Source organism: Hydra viridissima, unplaced genomic scaffold (assembly GCF_058129835.1).
Source record: "Hydra viridissima isolate aposymbiotic clone 2 unplaced genomic scaffold, HvirCarnegie_v1 scaffold_1, whole genome shotgun sequence".
NCBI classification, from domain to species: domain Eukaryota; kingdom Metazoa; phylum Cnidaria; class Hydrozoa; order Anthoathecata; family Hydridae; genus Hydra; species Hydra viridissima.
Window position 1 is genome coordinate 31,716 of NW_028324300.1, and position 18,814 is coordinate 50,529.

Sequence of the window (18,814 nt, forward strand, 5' to 3'; positions counted from 1 at the left end):
GAAAATTACATCGGCCAGATGCAACTCTTAGTACTAACTCTTCTAATCTTAGTACGTTAAGCATTCCAGTCGAGAGATCAGACGTTTTTTCGTCACCTATGAGACCGGCCGATGCGTTTGCGACGCTGCGGAAAGAAAGAAGATGGCAAACCACAGGGTTGTTACCGTAACAAACCTCCGTGAGTACCTCCATCTCGAGTGGCTTTTGGGGAAACGTTCGTTTTAAACTCAAAGGGATGGTTGTTAAAGCTCACAAACGCCTGGTTAACGATTTTCTAACGGCAGAGACCGTGTTTACAATGGATTCAGACCGATTAACTGAGCCCAAAGCGCAAGATCTATCAGAAAACTCCTCTAGGTCGGTGCAACGAGACGACTAGACACGTGCGTCTAAAAGCATTCTACAATTGAAGGACGCCCCTCGTGGGCCCCTTAACCTTAACCCTAACCCTAACCCTAACTTTATCTTTTTCAAATAAAATAAAATTCCAAATTTTAATTAAAACCCTTATTTTCAACAATTTTTTTCTTAGCCACTAACTATATTCACTCTAGGGATTATTTTAATAAAGTACTTGTGAAAATTAAATGTCATATTTATTGATTCAGCATCTAACTATCTTTATAAAGGTGTAATCTGTAATATTTAAAACGGTCATAATAAAACTTTAACATAAACTGTGATTTCAAAATGTTCATTATATTATATTAAACAGCTCTTACAGAAATTTTACATTTACAAAAGTCATTCAATGAAAATAAAAGCTTGAGGTGAGATAAGAAAGTTTGACCGAAAAAATATCATACTTTATTTGAGAAAATTGATTTTCATTTATTTTTCGCAAAAGTTTATTTTTTAATAGGAGTTCCGGAATTTTAAATGTTTCTTTGTTCTGCACCAACAGAAACTTTTTAAAAATAGCATTCAAGATTTCAGATATTTTACAAAGATGGCTTTTAAGGCTGTTTTAAATTGATTGCATAGAGTTGTAACTAGCTTGAATTTGCTGATTTTGATCCAAAATACGTTTTCTTGATGAACAATAATCTTTTCCATACACTATGGCAATATTTAAAAAAAGAAGATTTAAATGAGTATAGAAAAAACATTTTTTAACTATTTGTTTCAACATATTTATTTTTATAATTTTTCAAATGTCTTTTGTTTAATTTATATCAAACGATATCAGAAAATAGTCAAGTATAAGGATATCCCACGTTGCGTAAGATTATTCCTGTGCACGATGCGTAGGAATATCCCAATCCAACAAACATGAATATCTCAGGATTTTCTCATTTGATCAAAACACAAACCTTTTTTAAGACTTTCCTTCAATCCTTTTTTAAAGTTTCTTTTGACGAAATAAGAGCATATTAAGACAATTATGCGTAGAAGCAAGCCCACAGCGCCTAGACCAATTACGCATTTGTAACATTTCAAAAAAGCAAAAGTTCCAGAATTCATAAAGAGAGCTTAAATTATTTTTAAAATACCTACCAACGCCAAATACGCAAATCGTAATGACTTTTGCTTCAGTTTTGATTTCATTCGCAGTCTTTTAAATAAAAATTTTAAAGAGGATTAAAAAGTAGTTTAAAAACTAAATCTACTTAAAAAGACATCACAATTTTGTTGTGTTACCCTTAGGAACAACCAAATAATATATGCGGGCTCCAATAGTCCAAAAAACCAGAAAATGTACCCTAATCGAACATCCTCATAACGCACCTAAAAAAAAACAAAAATGAAAATGCAATCATTTTTCAACTACGTAACAGTTATACAAATGGTCTTCAAATAATTCAATTAAACATTTGTTATATGAGACTTGCAATAAAGTTTTCTGAAGTTCATCAAAATTTAACTGTTTTTGTAAAACAGAAAATTTCCGAAGTTTCCTGCAAACCACTCCACAGTGGGTCAAGGTGTGCCGAAATTAAAAAAAAAAAAAATTTTGTTTAACGTAGGTTTAATGGTAATAGTTGTTTTCCATACTTATCAAGCTTTAAAAAAAAGATATTTTTTAGTCACTAGCTTTTATATTAAATTTTATATGGCCTGTTGAAGTTTATTTCTTTTTGCCAAATTTGTAAGTCTTAAAATAAAAATTAATAAAATATATGTGTTGCTACACAGAAACTGTCAACTATTTTTTAATCATAATATAATTCCTACAGAAATGCTTAACGTTTAATGTTTAATGTTCAACGTCGTTTCGTCATTAGTTCCTAGGCTTTGAATTAGTTACTAGGCTTTGGTAGAGCGCGTTCTTCAAATGCACGCGGCCATTGGAGAAAGATCTTTTGAGCAAGTTAAAACTTTTTTCCTTTTGGAATTTAATTATTAGTTTAGATATATTACATAAAGAATCATCTTAATCAATCATATATCATATTATAATTGAAGTAAGTATATGAAATAGTTATATATACATTTTTATCAGATAAAGTAGAAAGGATTAAAACTTTTATTAGATAAAGTAGAAAGGATTTTAATTTTTTAAATCGTTTAGATTTTGTTTGTTTTAGTTTTTCTTTTAGCAGTTTTATTTTTATTATTTTATATTTTAGAAGGAAAATAGGGGTGTGGATGTTATTTTAAGTTATACTATTGCTGTTTCCATAAAATTGTTATTTTTACTTTGAAATTTCTGTGATGCTATCAACTATTTTTGTTCTTTTTTAGAAAATTTAGAAAAAAAAAATTAAAATTTTGTGCCAACACTGACAATGCATGTGACATGTTATTGTATGTAAAGGTTAAATGTTGTTATGAAGATTACAGTTCTTATGAGAAAAAAAAGAAGGTAAAGTGAATTGTTTGTAAATATATATTTTGTATCTTTTTAAATTTTCTTGCATCATTTTTAGAATTTTTGTTTGGACACGTTTATTGTTTGCATATATGCTTTTTTGATATGTATGTGTATGTGGTAATAAGTGCTTTATAGTTGTTTTATCAATGTGTTTTTATATTAATATAAAGTGTTTTTTTACTGTTTGTGTATGTGTTAATATGTGTTACAAATTGTTTTAAAAATGTGTTTAAATATGTATATAAGGTATTTATTTATTTTAGTATTAGTATATATTTAACCTTATATACATATTTAAACACATTTATTGTGCTTATAGTTTGTACATATGTTTATATTATGTTCTTTCTGTGTCTTTAAAGTGCTGTGACTTGGTAAACATCTACCTGAAAATCAATTAATGTATTTTAGAGAAGGAGCAGAACATATGGCTTTAGATTGTGCAGCTCAGCGTGATATGCACCTAATGGCATGGTTTAAGTTAAATACTGAAAATGAAAGAGCATATTGCTATTCGTATGTAGACATTCCTTATCACTTTATATTTGATGATAAACATTGTAAATGGAAGGTTAGATAAAGGGGTGGTAATAAGGTGATAGTAAGAATGTATAAAGTTAATCCAACTGGAGAATAGTTTTTTCTTAGACTGTTACTTTTGCAAGCAAAAGGAGCAACATCTTGGGAGGATGTGCATACTGTTAATGGTATTGTCCTTGAAACGTTTTGTGTAGCATGTGATTTGAAAGGTCTGTTGCAAGATGACACTGAATGGCAGAATACTCTTTCTGAGGCGGTTTTAAGACATGCCAAAGAAAATTAGACAGTTGTTTTCAATTATTTTGACCTTTTGTGAACCTGACAATCCTTTACATCTCTGGAATACATACAAATTTTTTATGATGGAAGATTTCATTCACCACTCAGTCCCACTTCTAATAGCTGAACAAGCTACTCTTCATCAAATTGAAAAGATTATTAATCAAATGTGTTATATAAAACCATATTTGTTTATAGTTGTATATATGTTTAAATTATGTTGTTTCCATGTTTTCAAAGTGGTGTGATTTGGCATTATGTTGAGCAATATTGATAACCTTGCCACCCAAGCGATGTACTTATAGCAGAGTTGTGACTTGGCAGCATTTAGTGCCAGGCGGAGTTACTGCTTTGGAGCTAGGTTGTGTTGTGTAGCCTTTTTTAATTATTCCCAAAACACATAATAATGTCTGTTAATGTTTAGCGTATTGTGTATGAGAGTATGCAACCTTGATCTTTAAATCCAGGGTGTTTTCATGTCCTAAATTTGAAGTAATTGAATAACTAATATTGAACATAAAAACAAATATACTTTTATGTATTTATATGTTTAGTAAAAAGATAAATATAGTTAACTTTAAATTGGTTTTCTAATTTTGCCTTTCATATTTTAATTTGGTTTGTTATCTTCACTGGATTTTAGGATCAAGGATGTAAATATTCTATTGTTATGTGTTATTGTTGTGATGTTTTGTGTTGGTATTCATTTTTAACAATAGACACCTTCATGTTGGTGACTATTGTAAAAAATGAATAATAGGTTGTTTCATTATTGGAACTTACTGCTTTTATTTATTTACTGAAAGCCAAGACAACATGGTAAAAATGCAATTTATATCTTAAATTGGTTTTTTTTTATATACATATATAGTATTGTTAATCCTTTTGTACTTCGAAACAGATTTTATTGTTACATTTTCGATAAATGTTTATATTAACTGCCATGTCAAAATGGGTTACTATAAATAGGTACATCGATTTTCAGTTTTTATGCGGTGTTTTGTTTTTGTTTTTTTTGTTGTTGTTGTAATTATAGTATCATAATTCTTTCTTTTTTTTTCTTTAGGATTTACGATTGACGCATTTATACGATTTATAAAAAGAAACCTGATTACCTTTTATTGTAAATTTTGGTCAGTTAAAATGATATAAATGTATGCAATTAGTTCAATTTTTTTTAAAGTTTTCTCTATTTTAAGCCTAATAATTTGCTGTACGTAATTTGGTGGTTAATATTGTAGTTTAGCGCATTTTTCAAATATCGAGTTACTTAAATTTTATAAGGTTTTTAACTAATTAATTAGCTTAGTTTGCATTTGCAACACTTTTGAGGAAAGAAAAAATTCTTATATATGTTTAATTCTTATAAATATTAAAAAGAAAAAATTCTTATACACGTAAATCATTGTTTTACATTTCGGTATTCTGGTAAAAGGTCTTCATCAAAAACTTGACTACTCTTAATAAAAATATTCTCCTGACCACCATTAAGGTAAAACGGCAAAAACGGGGAAGGGAGGTCCTTTATTAGTGTCAAAATATTGAAGAGAACTTAACGTTTTAAAGACAGTTTCCTTTTTTAAAGAAACATGTGTCAAGGGGATACCAAAAAGTTAATAATTTATGTATGATTAACCTTCGCTTTATATTAATCTTATAAGTTAAAGTTCATGTTATAAAAAATATCACAAGAATTTAGCTTCACTTTTTCGTCAATTTAAAGCATTATGAAATGTTATTATTTTGAGTCAGTAACTAAAAACGTATTGCGTTGAACTTGGAAATATCGAGGAAAATGGTTCTGCCTAACACTGGTAAATTGTAACAATGGTAAATTATTAAATTATATTAAATTAAATAAAATATATTAAATAATTGGTAAATTATTTTACCTCCGCATACTTTTTATTTTAACTTTACAGATGGTTTAATTTTTTAAATTTGAAGGCGTTTTTCTAAAAGGGTATTAGTTATGGTTTCGCAACTTTAAATTGTGGAATACAGCCACTATAAATTAACAGACCGACCATAACCCGTTTTACGGGTTGCTTATTGCTAGTTAAAATTATTTGCGCTATAATTTTTTTATATATTGATAGATTGATACTCTGAAACAAAATAACTTCCTTGCAAATTTTTTGCTTGTGAGTAAGAAATTTTATTTAGTTTTTAAGATGATGAGTTTTTATAGGTTTTTTTAGTGTAAATTTTTGCTTATTTTTATTTAATTAAAAAAACCTCCAATGAAAAATGCATTAAAATCTTTACTAAGTATGCATATTATAGTTTAAATTTAGTTTTAGCTTCAACAAAGTACCACCTTGCCCACAAATTAACTTTTAAATAGCAGGTTATAACTAAAATTTTGCCAGCGACAAACAAATCACGAATTTTTTAATTAGTTAATTTTTAATTAATCACTTGGTTTTTTAATTAAAAATAAAACACATCTTCTTTAAACTTTTAGGCATAAATATACTGTCATTTAAATGATTTATAATCAATGTATTTTAGAATTTATAGGTTAAAATGAAATACATTGATATATATACCTACATGCTAGAAAATAAATTTAAAATCTCTGACCATGGCGTTTTAAAGGATGTTATCAATGGTATGAATCTGGTAAATCCTAACCCTAAGCTGGAAACATTGCTAATTCATATAAGAAAGAGATGGCAGGACTTAAAAGGTAACCGTATTTGTTTCGAAAAAAAGCATAAAGAGTGGCTACAGACAGAGATGGATGTTTTTACTGATATTCCTGTGAAACAAGATACACGTGACAGGCCTTAAATTGAGAATTTTGATGACTGTTCTTTTCGAACAAAGCATAGGCGCACCAACTCTCTACAACATGGGCATTCATCGAATGTACTACTTTTTGCAGCAAAAATTTCTCTTAAAAAATAAAATAAACTTGATAAGGTACATGCAGTAAAGAGAATTTTTGACAATAGTAACAAAATATCTCTACAACTCTCTGGAAATGAGGCTCTAGCTTTACTTTTAGATACAAATATGACCAAAGATGGATATCAACTACATTGAAATGCTGCTTTGAGAAAATCTGTGAACCTATCCTTCATATCACATAATAAAGGCAGCAAAATTATCTTGCTATCCAAATGAAATAGTGATGGATGATTTTTTTGCTAAAATCTCAATGCAGAGCTTGGTCGACCACACTGCACAAAGACTATGTCAAGTACAGAATGAAGTTATTGAAACAGTTGTTGGCAATACAACCATTTTTGCTACTTTAAGACACAAGGCAGGATTTTATGGCTCAACAGGACAAAGTTTCTATAAGCAAACAGTGTCTAAAGATGGTATCCGAAATATACAAATAGAAGAGTCATTGTTTTTAACTTGCATAGTACCACTTGACTTGAGCTCATTTGCTGGTGGAAAAAAGAAAACTTTGTGGCGAAACCTGAAACCATCATCAACTCTGTATTGTCGCCCTTTGCGTTTTCAGTTGGAAAAAGAGTCTAAAGATATCATAATCTCTGAAGAAGCTCAACTAAAAGAAGAAATAAGGAATTTTAATTGTACAAAAATAATATTAAAAAATGGAAAAGTACTTCAAGTAAAGCATGTTATTGAAATAACAATAATTGATGGAAAGGTACACACAGCTTTATCTGAGGCCACTAACTCAAGTCAGTGTTGCTCTATCTGTGGATGCTCACCAATTGAGATGAACAACATTTTTGCCTGCATAATAAGAAATTACCAGGCAAACGGCTTGCAGTATGGTTTATCTACACTGCATTGCTGGATTCGATGTTTTAAATGTTTTCTGCATATTGGTCACAAGTTGCCTTTCAAAAAGTGGCAAGCAAGAACAGCAGAAGACAAAGCACAAGTTGCTGAAACAAAGTCTCACATCCAACAAGCTTTTCTTCAACAGATGGGCCTTGTTGATCAACCAAAGTCTGGAGGATCTGGTACATCTAATGATGGCAGCACTTCTCGACGAGGATTTACTGATGCCATTTCTTTTGCAAATATAACAGGTGTCAATGAGGAACTAATTTTAAAACTGCACATTATTTTGTCAAGCATATCAAGTGGCTATGAAATAAATACTAAAAAGTTTACCATGATGTGTACAGAAACTGCAAAGTTGTTTGCGAAACTGTACCCATGGTACTACATGCCACAAAGCCTCCACTAACTGCTGATCCACGGCCCAGCCATCATTAATAGAATCTCACTGCCAATTGGAATGATGAGTGAAGAAGCACAGGAGGCAACAAACAAATTTTTCAAACGGTTTCGTGAACGCCATGCTCGAAAAGCTCAAGATGTATGGCAAATGAGGACATTTTGAAAAGATTTCTATGCTCATCTGATCCTGTCATAGCATCTTTGAGGCAAACCTGCACTTGAAAAAAGAAAGACTTTCCTGCTGAGGTTTTGGAGTTATTATTATCAGGAGATAACATTGTAAGTTTGTAAATAGTTCATTTAAATATACGCAGACATAGATGGTTGCCTTAAAGTTGTAAATTGTGTTTGAATGAGTTGATAAGACATGAAAGTATTTTTTTCATAAGATTGTGTACCTATTAAAAGCAGTAAAATGTAATTTTTTAATGTTTATTCTGTGGATTGTGTTTGAATTGAGTTGATAAGATGTGAAAAAATGCACTTTTTAAAATTTTTTGGTGCATTTATAATTATCATGAAAAAAAAAGTTAATAAAATCATTTTCTTAGTCACAAATATGTTTAGAAGCTCTAAGTATGTTATTCATATCAAATTTAATAATATTTAATAAAAAAATAATTTTGGCACAAAAATGGGCATTCCGACCCACTGTGCACTCAAAAGTAATGTTTTTCATCCGGTAATTTCAAACTTTAAACCAGTAGACCGTTTTTAAAAACCAGGTTTTTCCTTTTAAATAACATTGTACTCCTTACCATTAACCGACCCAATAGAACCCAGATAAAACTCAGTGAAACTCCAAAACCCAGAGTAAGTTTTTCGCCTATTTCCAGGAAACGCTTTGTACCATTTACAATCAAAATAAGCAAGCTAATCTAAAAATAGATAAATGCTGAATATTTTATATTGAAACTTTTAAAAATTACTTCAAAAACCTTTTTCACCACTTACACAATAAAAACCAAAACAATGTTGAACAGATCTAATTGACTTTAAACAAATCTGCATAACCGTTTTTTTTGCTGCTGATTTAAGACAACTATTGGTTCGCCACTTGGACAACAACACATTTGTAGCAATATCTTAATGTGAGCAATTATCAAAGTAAATTGAATCAAGAGAATGTAGGCAAAAATAAAATTTTTGGATATTATTTTACTTCCTTCACCCACCCCCACCCCCACCCTTGTTACTTACTTTTTCAATAAATGAAAGTATTTTGATCTGTGATTATTTATTTTAGAAGTTGTAAGCAAAACTTTTTCATTCACAAGAAACTAAAGTTTAATTTATTTATCTTCAATCACAAAATAAATTTTCTATAAAAATCAATTCTATCACTTTGAACATGTAACAGTTTGAACAAGTACCACGTTTAACATACATGCTTTTAAATTAAAATGATAAAAAGGAAGTGGCTTTAAAAAATATTTATCGTTTTTAAAAACGTTCTAACTATTTTTTATAGATATATAAGAATATATACGTATATAGTTTATATATAATAAATAATTGTAAAAACAATAATAACCATATAAAAGATAATATAATATAATAATAGCCTCATTTTAGTTTGTGAGCAATACTTACAACCAACTGAAAATCGAACTCCAAAAGTGCATGAAAAATGTACATTGTTTCACACATGTCTAAAATATAATAAACAAATAAAAAATCTCTAACATTCTAAAACCATTGAAGATTACAAAGAGTAATAATAAATCCAACATCACAAATTTGCGCATTTGCATTCCATATCTTATGCACTAACGTTTAGTTATTCTTGCAAGAAAAGAGTTTTCAAACAGCTTTTAAATAAAGTTATCTTTACCAATTGCTAACATTTAATAATGAATATATTTTTGCTATACTTAAAACACATTTTAAGGAGACTTTTTTTTTTTCTCCTAAACTTTCTAAACGCAAAAGTTTATTTTCCTTAAAAATAGGAATTTTATGCTTTCAAATATTTACCGCTTTTTTCATATTCAATATAATAAAAAAGAAGATCTCCAACTTTCAGGCATATTCTTTCCTCTTTTTTTAATTTACTGTTTTGATAGCACTTCTATGAAATTTAACCGCCAGGTTGAAGTTTGTGTCAATTAAAAAGTTCTGATTAATATAGTCTTTACTAACATATAGTAATGGGAACAACTGAGTTTGAAATCAAAATCGCGTGCAAAGTATAAAAAATAGTCAATTTTCATCCTTTTTTCAATTCATTTATTTTACAATAAAGATTACAACATGGATGATACTATTATCAAACTCTTCTTGTTTTAAAGTCGACAACAGCCTTTTTTAATTTTTCTCCATGTTTAATATGTTCTGTGCTGACTTAATATCTTTTCCAGGTAGGTTTAAATTTAGTATTCATTGCCTCGCCAGCCTGTTCTGCAAAATTTCCTAGCTCCATGTTATAATATTTTACAAAAGGAACAATGTGGCTCACAATGATATGTATATTCCATGCTGTAGATAAGGTTAATTCCTCTATGCTTGCATTATAAATGTCATTTTGCAGGGATTTAAAAGTATCAGCAAAATTATTAACAGTTGTTTCAAATTCTGGTTTTAAATCTTTACCAAAACCACCATCTTTTACTGATTTAAAAGCTCGCAAGCAGTTAATTACATCTAATATCAGATGTTGGTATATTGGGATTCCCTCAATCACAGCTTGTTCAAGATAATCTAACTTTTCAAGTATTTTGTTGGTGTTATTTCCATCCCATCCAATTCCATGGTAGCCTCAAAAGATAATATGATGACAAGTCAACCAAGCCTTAAAACTAGGTTTCCAGAGGAACAATAATACTTTTTTTAAAACTGCAACTGCCCCCATCATCAAGTGCAATTCTGGTTGAGATATCTTATGAATAACAAATTTTTCAGGATTCTCACCCAAATAATTTTTTTTTTTTAATTACATTGTAACAATTTGATATTTTTGTGTGTGACCATCCATCATCTGTATATTTCTGAGCCCAGTAATCAAGACTTCCAAATGTCTTACAATCTCCAGAAATTAAAGAACATAATACTGTACAGTATAAACAGGCATATTTTCCAGAATGTGTAGACAGACCCAGTACAGCATCTGCACATTTTAAGTCAAAAGCTATATAATAGTTTACTTCCTCCAACTTAAGTTTGGATAGAATCAGTCCTAAATTCCAGTTGTATTCAGGAATGTCCTAAACTATAGCTAAAATCTGGATACGCTAAACTCCACTATCTTGATACTTTGAAGAACAGGAATGCAGATTTTCAGGATCAAACACATTACATGCAATCTTCAGGAAACCACATCCTCCATCCACAGCTATTTTCACAAATGCTTTATAAGGGTTTAGTTTCCTTTCGTGTATAATATGCATTACAAAATCACTTGTATTTTTAACAAAAAACAAAGTACAGTCTATTTTTGACCCTGCCTTTCCTCTAAACTCAACTGATTCTGCAGTGTAAAAGGATTCAACATATGACTGAAGTTCTTCAAGTTTCCCAAATATATTTTTGGTAATGCAATTTGGTCCGACTGAACTCTTTAGACTGGAAACCAAAACCTGAGCTCCTGCTTTTGAAAGTTCTAAATCAGTCTGTTAAGTCAGCAGCATCTGAAAAGGCATCATATTTGCAGATTTGGTTCTATCTGATTTCAAATCCGAGATTCCTAAGGTAATCTGAATTGGGTTATCACTAGTTGAAAGATTGAATATTGCCCCTTGTATTAAATTATCTTTTTCCATTTTATTCTTGATAATATTTGAAGCCAACTGTTCTGCTGTAAAGCTCCAACACCGAAGGCTAAATCAGTTAGGTTTACAACTGCTTGCCTTTTAGAGTAATTATGAGGTCTTCCAGCACCTTAAAAAAAAAATTTGACAAGAATCTATAAAAAAAGGAAATTCACATACAAAATAAGAACAATAATCAATTAATTGAAGAATATCTCTAACTTTTTTTAAATTGTGTTAAGCATTTTATTTACAATTATGTAAGATATAAGAATTATCTTTCTAAATTAGAAAGTTAAAAAAAAAGTAAACTAAAGAATAAACTAAAGAATGATAAAAGCTTATTACATTTTTTGTTACAAATAATGTATATATTGCATACATACATACATACATACATACATACATACATACATACATACATACATACATACATACATACATACATACATAAAAACACACACACACAAACATGCATACTCATACATGCATAATGTGATATATTATAATCCAAATAATTTTAAAACATCAGATTTTTTACCTAAAATACCAAAACATTGACGGCATAAATTTGTATTTCTGTCATCAACAGTTTCAGGTTGTGTAGATTGAATAGTATCTAATATATCAACACCACGTCTGACTACTGATTCTACATGAATCTGTAAAGATAAACTTGGTTTTGTTATTTCAATGATTTAACTTTAACTGTAATTTTGTTAAATCAGTTTTGATGTGATGTTTTCTTTTTTAAAGAATATTTGTCGTTCAAACACAATAACATTTATAACATATTTTTGAATAACCTTAAAGTAAAAGGGATTAAAATAAAAGATTTTTATAATTATTTTGATACCTTGGATACTTTTGATAACCAAGAACTTTTTGCAGTGCTTTTGTCAGAGTCAAGTAGGTAAAGGTTTCTTTGACAAATAGAGAAAATCATTGTAGAGTATGCTTCTAAGTTAGGATCATATTTGTAATTAACAAAAGCATTTATTTTCTGAATGATAGGTTCAGAAACTGTAGTTAACTTCTTTGATCAGTAAATCTTGTCGCCATTTTCTGTGAACTTTGTTTTGTATTTTGTGTAAAACTGTGTAGTTCCCAGGACTTTTCAGCACATTTTGTAAATTTTTAACAAACAAAAAATAAATGAAATACAGCATTTATTTTTTCAAAATACACTAACATAGCACGCGATTTTGATTTTAAGCTCAATTGTTTCCCATTAATATAAGTTAGTAAAGACTATATTAATCAGAATTTTTTAATTGACACAAACTTCAACCTGGCGGTCAAATTTCATAGCAGTGCTAAATAGGCAAAGAAATGTAAATAAACAAATATGTAATAGAAAATTTATTAAAAAATCGCAACTACTTCAATTATATTCGTGCTAATATCAATATAATTAGTAAATGTTATTTTAAAATTAAAATTAAAAAAAAAAAAAAAATGGCTCCAGTACCTTTGGTATTAAGGCCTTCAAATATAATGAAACATACCTTGAAGAAATTTCGTTCCACCAACAGTTTCAAATATAATCTTATTCTTACGGCGAAATTTACGAACAAGCTTTAACGCAATGAGTAAATCAATTAGACCAAGAACAGAAATTAAAATCAGTCGAATCTAAAACGATGTTTAAAAAATAAATCAAATACAAATATGTTAAATTATTTATGTATTTTACAAATTATATAAATACAACATTATACATTAATTCCTTTGCAAACATATATTTATTCTGTCTATCTGTTTGTCTGTCTGTCTGTGTGTCTATCTGTCTGTCTGTCTGTCTGTCTGTCTGTCTGTCTCTCTCTCCCCTCTCTTTATATACTGTTCTTATAAATGCGGATATGCAGAAATAGTGCAGCTTGAGTTAGGCAAATTGTTTTAATATGTAGGGGATGCTATTGTTGTCTGTAGTAATTAAGTCACATTTTCTTAATATATATGTTTTATTACAAATGCATTATAATGACTTTAAAAATCATTTAGAGTTTTAATACTTTACGTGGTGAATTTTAAATGAGCAGTTTATAAGATAAATGTTGATTTCTTACAACTATGATATTTTTGTGAGTTTCATTGAAATTTTAACTACAGAAATTTTTTTTGGTATGAAGCTTATCATGTTTATCTATCAGAACTCCACCATGCTCAGCTTTGTTATTCACTACTTCTATACATTACACTTGTATTAAAGGACATGTATGTTTTGTCTTTATTCCATTTATTTTTGTCCAAAAAAAAGCCTGTCATAAAACCAGTAATTCCATTAAACCCGCGGGTATATTGTAAACAAAAATATTAAATGTTAGTTTTAAATCAGTTTTTCATCGACAATTTATGACTTTAATTGGTTACTATTTTATGCTTGGTTTCAACGATCTGACCATCAAATAAAGCCACTTTGACTTCTGACAGTTATTAAAAATGGCTTAGGAACTCATTTAGATCTAGTTGTTGAAAGTGTTGCATCGTTCTTCCCGTTTTTTTCATTACATTTAAGAAGTTGAAAATCATAACTTGATGAAGAAAATGCAGAGAGAGTTGTAAATCAAATCTTTACATAACCTTAAACTTAAAAGTGCAAATCTTTGGTAATCTTTTACTTTTATCTTTTTTAGTTTCAATCGGGTTCCTTCCTTTCAAACACATCTTTCAGATTTTCAATACATATTCTGGCCGTACATACCTTCTAACCATAATGCAAAATCCATTATAAATATTTTTAATGATAAAAAGAGAACTGTTCAAATGTTCCTGAATATAGATTTTAAAAGAAGAACTTCAAAGAAAAACAATTGGGATTGCTTAAAAGAATTGATTGTGAAGTTGTATAGAGGCTGTGTAGATTAGTCAATTCTCAAATTGGTCTTATTTCTGAAAATATGGCTTTATTGAAGATAAATATAGTATCTTAAAGAAAATAAATAACTTTATCTATTATTTTTTAACTAGAATTTTATATTATTATTTAAGAAAGTTGAAGCTGTTTTTGAAAAGTTAGGGTTGGGGTTTGTCATCACCTGAATAAACAACTAAGTAACTTAATTCTAATAGTAAGTTCTACAAGCGTGAATTAACAAATCTTTTTTAGTTCCGTTGATACAGAGAGTACTCCCAGTATACTTTACGCAGTGTGAAGCATGATGGATAGTTTGGACTATTTTTTGTAAGAATCAATACCTCAGTTAAAATATTTTTCAAAAAAACTATGCTACCCTAAAAAAGTACAAAATACATTTAAAGTAGCTTTTTATGAAAATAAACCACAAAAACTGAGGTATGAGAGGTTGTGGAATACACTTGCTATGCTAATCTATCTGAAAGTTGTGAACAGTTTTTAGATTCAATAAAAAATTGTTGTTCATAAGCTTTTAAAAGTTCTTGTTCTCTTAATGACTCTGTCTCTTTTTTCTCAAGAGGTTTGTTGATATTTCCCTACATATTTTGTTGACTACTCACCCTAGTGTAAACTCATCAGATTTAAATAATTTCCATAAACAATTTCAGAGATTGTGAAGTTCTCTTTTTCTGCCTTTAGCGTGAAATTTTACACTTTAGCATATGTCCTTTTACTCATACTTTCATAATGTATTTTGCAATTAAATCACATCAACTTCTAGATAGCTAATCATTATTGATAAAAAAGAAAAACAAATTTTCTTTTTTATTGACAGAATCTTAACAGTATTGACCAAAGTTATTTGTTAAGCAAGCTAAGTTTCAATTGGCTTGTTGGAAAAATAAAGCCCCTTTAAAAAGTTGATCAAAGAAGTTGTTAGCATTGGAAAAAATAGATTAAGCCTAAATTGTTAAATTTAAGTGTATTTAATTTCTAATGCAATACTGCTACATTTAGCAAAACTCAGTCTATGGTATTGCTCAATAGCTTTACTCAACCCACAATCTACATACATGTGCAGCTAGTCATATTTTACTTCATTTAGAAATAGTTTAAAAAAATTAAGGGGAACGAGTAATTCTATATTTTTAAAAAATCATTTCTTTGTTTTCCATGATTTAAGTATTTTACATTTATGACTTTTGAACTAGGTGTGAAAAACACTTTTACATGAGGCTGTATTGCATAAACAACCTAACATTTTTAAAAATAGAGATTGAGCAGTATAGAAATTTTATACATTTTGGACTTATGTCCCTATTGAACTGATGGTGCAAAACAAATGTTCAAGATTAAATAAAAGTTATCACTCAGGTATTGTTATTTAAGTATACAAAAAATACATTCTTATATCAATTACTTACCAATTTTATGTAAAATGTAATCTTCCTTTCCTTCATATCTTTCCAACCCTTTATTCCGAACTCAATAGCACAGTACAGAAAAACAATCACTGTGGCAAACATGCACGCAACTAGCTGCAATGGACGCTGACGAAAAATCCCACTTAGAAAATAGTACACAATAAAGACTATAAAAGAAAAAATTCATAAGTTAAGTTTACAGATTTTATTTAAGTTTATCAGTTATAAACATTAAACGGAAAAACCAACCAAAAGCCTTTTGTTTATCGTCTATATTTTAATTAGTGGGAATCATAATTTTACGTTAACTAATATTTAGGTTAGTGAAGGGACATAAGTTATAAAACCTATCTAGTTCATATCAGCTGTTACAAAAAATCTGAAAAGGCAAATAATGATGAAAATGCATGTTATGCATTTACCTTTTCTCTTTTTCTTTTTGAAAAATGACATTTAAGTAATTTTTGATAGATGCAAAAACTACCCGTAACAAAAATAAATAAATAAATAAATAAATAAATAAAAGATAACCACCCATTAAATAAAATGGAACCTGCTTTTAATTAATGAAAATTAATTAAAATATAAAAGATGTGCAATTTAATGTTTTTCCGATTCGGAAAAACGATTGCAGCTGATAAATACAACATAAAAGTAAGTCTGTAAGTATATCTTAGATAAAAAAAAAAAATTAAAAAATATAGAAAATAGTAATACAATGAAAACTTACATAAATTTATAAACAGCAATAGTGCAAAAGTAAAGTCTGAGCTGTTACGCTTTGAAACACAAATGCGATATAAAGTTATTATAATAGCAAATGCTATACTTAAAAGAGCTGATATGAAAAATATCTTTTCTTTAGGCTTCAAATCATGCCACTTGCGAACCTAGAATATTTAAACAAAATTAACTGATTAAACTGATAAACATACTAAAATTCTTTTCTTAAATACGATTCAGCATAAACAGGTAATTTTAATAACATGGATATGGCATAATCTTCCGTTTCCTAAACTCTACATCAACATTTATACATATTCAATGTGCACTTATGCTATATCTTTAATGAATATATATATATATATATATATATATATATATATATATATATATATATATATATATATATATATATATACATACATACATACATACATATATACACACATAGCTATATAAAAAGTTAATATTATTCATCTTTATAAACCAAAGCACATAAGTTAACATTTGAAAGTCAAGCATAAATATACCTTTCCTAAATATTGAACAATGACAGTGTATTTTCGACTTTTGAATGGTAAAGAGGAATCTCCACAGGTTTCCGCCATTTTCTTTGTTTAACTGTGCATATAAAATGGTTATTCTTATTAAAAAAACCTTGTTTATTAATAACTTAAAACTTTGTTGTTTAAATTCATTGTATATTTTAAGCAACGAAATATACATACATACATACATATATATATATATATATATATATATATATATATACATCTACGTACGCACATACATACATACATACATACATACATACATACATACATACATACATACATACATACATACATACATACATACATACATACATACATACATACATACATACATACATACATACATACATACATACATACATACATACATACATACATACATACATACATACATACATACATACATACATACATATTGAGAAATAAATGGCAGAAGAAAAGTCATACACTAAACATATACTAAAGCTCAGTTTCATAAGTTCCATCAATTCCAGATAATCATATAATTTAAATGGTTGCTGAACAAAAAAGTATTGAGCTATCTTCAAAAGTAATAAATCGTTCCCTGAAACAGCTTTTCGTTTCTCGTAGATGCTATTCGCTCTTTACAACATAGTGAGCTCGTTTGTGCGACTTATATATCAATTCTTATTTTAACAAATTGTTCCGCGAATTCACATATCGTTCCAAGAATTCAGTTATCGTCCCGAAACTTCATAAATCTTTCCAAGTATTTACAAATCGTTTTTCAAAATTTACAAATTATTCTTTGACTTTGCAAACCGTTCCGAATTTCAAAAACCAAGATTCTTTTCATTATAACTATTATAATTACCATTGTTATTATTATTTTTATTACTATGTATAAGATAATTCCTACAGGAATGCTTAACGTCGTTTCGTCATTAGTTACTAGACTTTGATATAGTTACTAGGCTTCTCTATACAATATAATTCCAATAGAAATGCTTAACGTCGTTTCGTCATTAGTTACTAGGTTTTGAAAAAGCGCGTTCTTTTAATGCACGCGGTCATTGGAGAAAGATCTTTTAAGCGAGTTAAAACTTTTTTCCTTTTGGATTTTAACTATTAGTTTAGATATATTACATTAGGAATCATATGAAGATAAATAATCATAGTTAAGATCATATTATAATTGAAGTAAATATATGAAATAGCTTTATATACATTTTTATTAAATAAAGTAGAAAGGATTTTGATTTTTTAAATCGTTTATATTTTGTTTGTTTTAGTTTTTCTTTTAGCAGTTTTATTTTTATTATATTGTTTTTTAGAAGGAAAATAGGGGTATGGATGTTATTTAAAGTTATACTAACGCTATTTCCATGAAAGGGTTATTACTACTTTGAAATTTCTGTGATGCTATTAATTATTTTTGTTCTTTTTTAGAAAATTTAGAAAAATAAATTAAACTTTTGTACCAACACTGAGATGGCATGTCACGTGTTATTGTATGTAAAAGTTAAATTTGGAGGATTACAGTTCTTATGAAAAAAAAAAAAAAAGAAGGTAAAGAGTATTATTTGTGAATATATATTTTGTTTACTTTGAATCTTTTTAAATTTTCTCGCGTCAATTTTAAAACTTTTGGTTGCACATATTTATTGTTTGCATATACAGTGAGCAAAAAAATTAATCATGCAGCCAATAGACATTAATAAAAATGCATTTTTCTAAA

General features: G+C 28.5%; 2 protein-coding genes across 5 annotated transcripts; one reads left to right on the forward strand and one right to left on the reverse strand.

Annotated features, from left to right (window-relative positions):
• Positions 1-949: 949 nt before the first annotated feature.
• On the reverse strand, positions 950-17,178 carry LOC149892745 (uncharacterized). Its single transcript, XM_090075673.1, has 10 exons — positions 17,092-17,178; positions 16,569-16,728; positions 15,839-16,005; positions 13,066-13,192; positions 9,405-9,463; positions 8,570-8,689; positions 1,643-1,729; positions 1,499-1,556; positions 1,315-1,410; positions 950-1,060 (listed from the first exon to the last, which is right to left on the reverse strand). Exons 1-10 carry the CDS (start codon positions 17,167-17,169, stop codon positions 969-971), a joined length of 1,044 nt encoding a protein of 347 aa, XP_089931799.1. The 5' UTR covers positions 17,170-17,178; the 3' UTR covers positions 950-968.
• On the forward strand, positions 2,268-4,797 carry LOC149892746 (uncharacterized). 4 transcript variants are annotated; one of them, XM_090076742.1, is made up of 4 exons: positions 2,656-2,807; positions 3,228-3,332; positions 3,465-3,996; positions 4,702-4,797. In XM_090076742.1, exons 1-3 carry the CDS (start codon positions 2,773-2,775, stop codon positions 3,637-3,639), a joined length of 315 nt encoding a protein of 104 aa, XP_089932868.1. In that variant the 5' UTR covers positions 2,656-2,772; the 3' UTR covers positions 3,640-3,996; positions 4,702-4,797. The 4 variants fall into 4 exon arrangements, 3 of the variants coding, with proteins under 3 accessions (XP_089932870.1, XP_089932868.1, XP_089932869.1); XM_090076744.1 differs by lacking the exons at positions 2,656-2,807; positions 4,702-4,797 and adding an exon at positions 2,268-2,406 and having other exon boundaries at positions 3,465-4,653; XR_016449238.1 differs by lacking the exon at positions 3,465-3,996.
• Positions 17,179-18,814: the final 1,636 nt, after the last annotated feature.

What these genes read in the sequence shown, in the direction of transcription:
- LOC149892746 (XM_090076742.1), top strand. Translation starts at nt 2,773, where the DNA reads ATGAAGATTACAGTTCTTATGAGAAAAAAAAGAAG. An exon ending in CTTATGAGAAAAAAAAGAAG is followed by an intron (nt 2,808 to 3,227) that starts GTAAAGTGAATT and finishes AATGTATTTTAG; the next exon opens with AGAAGGAGCAGAACATATGG. An exon ending in GAAAGAGCATATTGCTATTC is followed by an intron (nt 3,333 to 3,464) that starts GTATGTAGACAT and finishes GTTTTTTCTTAG; the next exon opens with ACTGTTACTTTTGCAAGCAA.
- LOC149892745 (XM_090075673.1), bottom strand. Translation starts at nt 17,169, where the DNA reads ATGGCGGAAACCTGTGGAGATTCCTCTTTACCATTCAAAAGTCGAAAA. An exon ending in AGTTCGATTTTCAGTTGGTT is followed by an intron (nt 8,690 to 9,404) that starts GTAAGTATTGCT and finishes ATCTATTTTTAG; the next exon opens with ATTAGCTTGCTTATTTTGAT. An exon ending in GAAGGAAAGTCTTAAAAAAG is followed by an intron (nt 1,061 to 1,314) that starts GTTTGTGTTTTG and finishes ATATTGCCATAG; the next exon opens with TGTATGGAAAAGATTATTGT.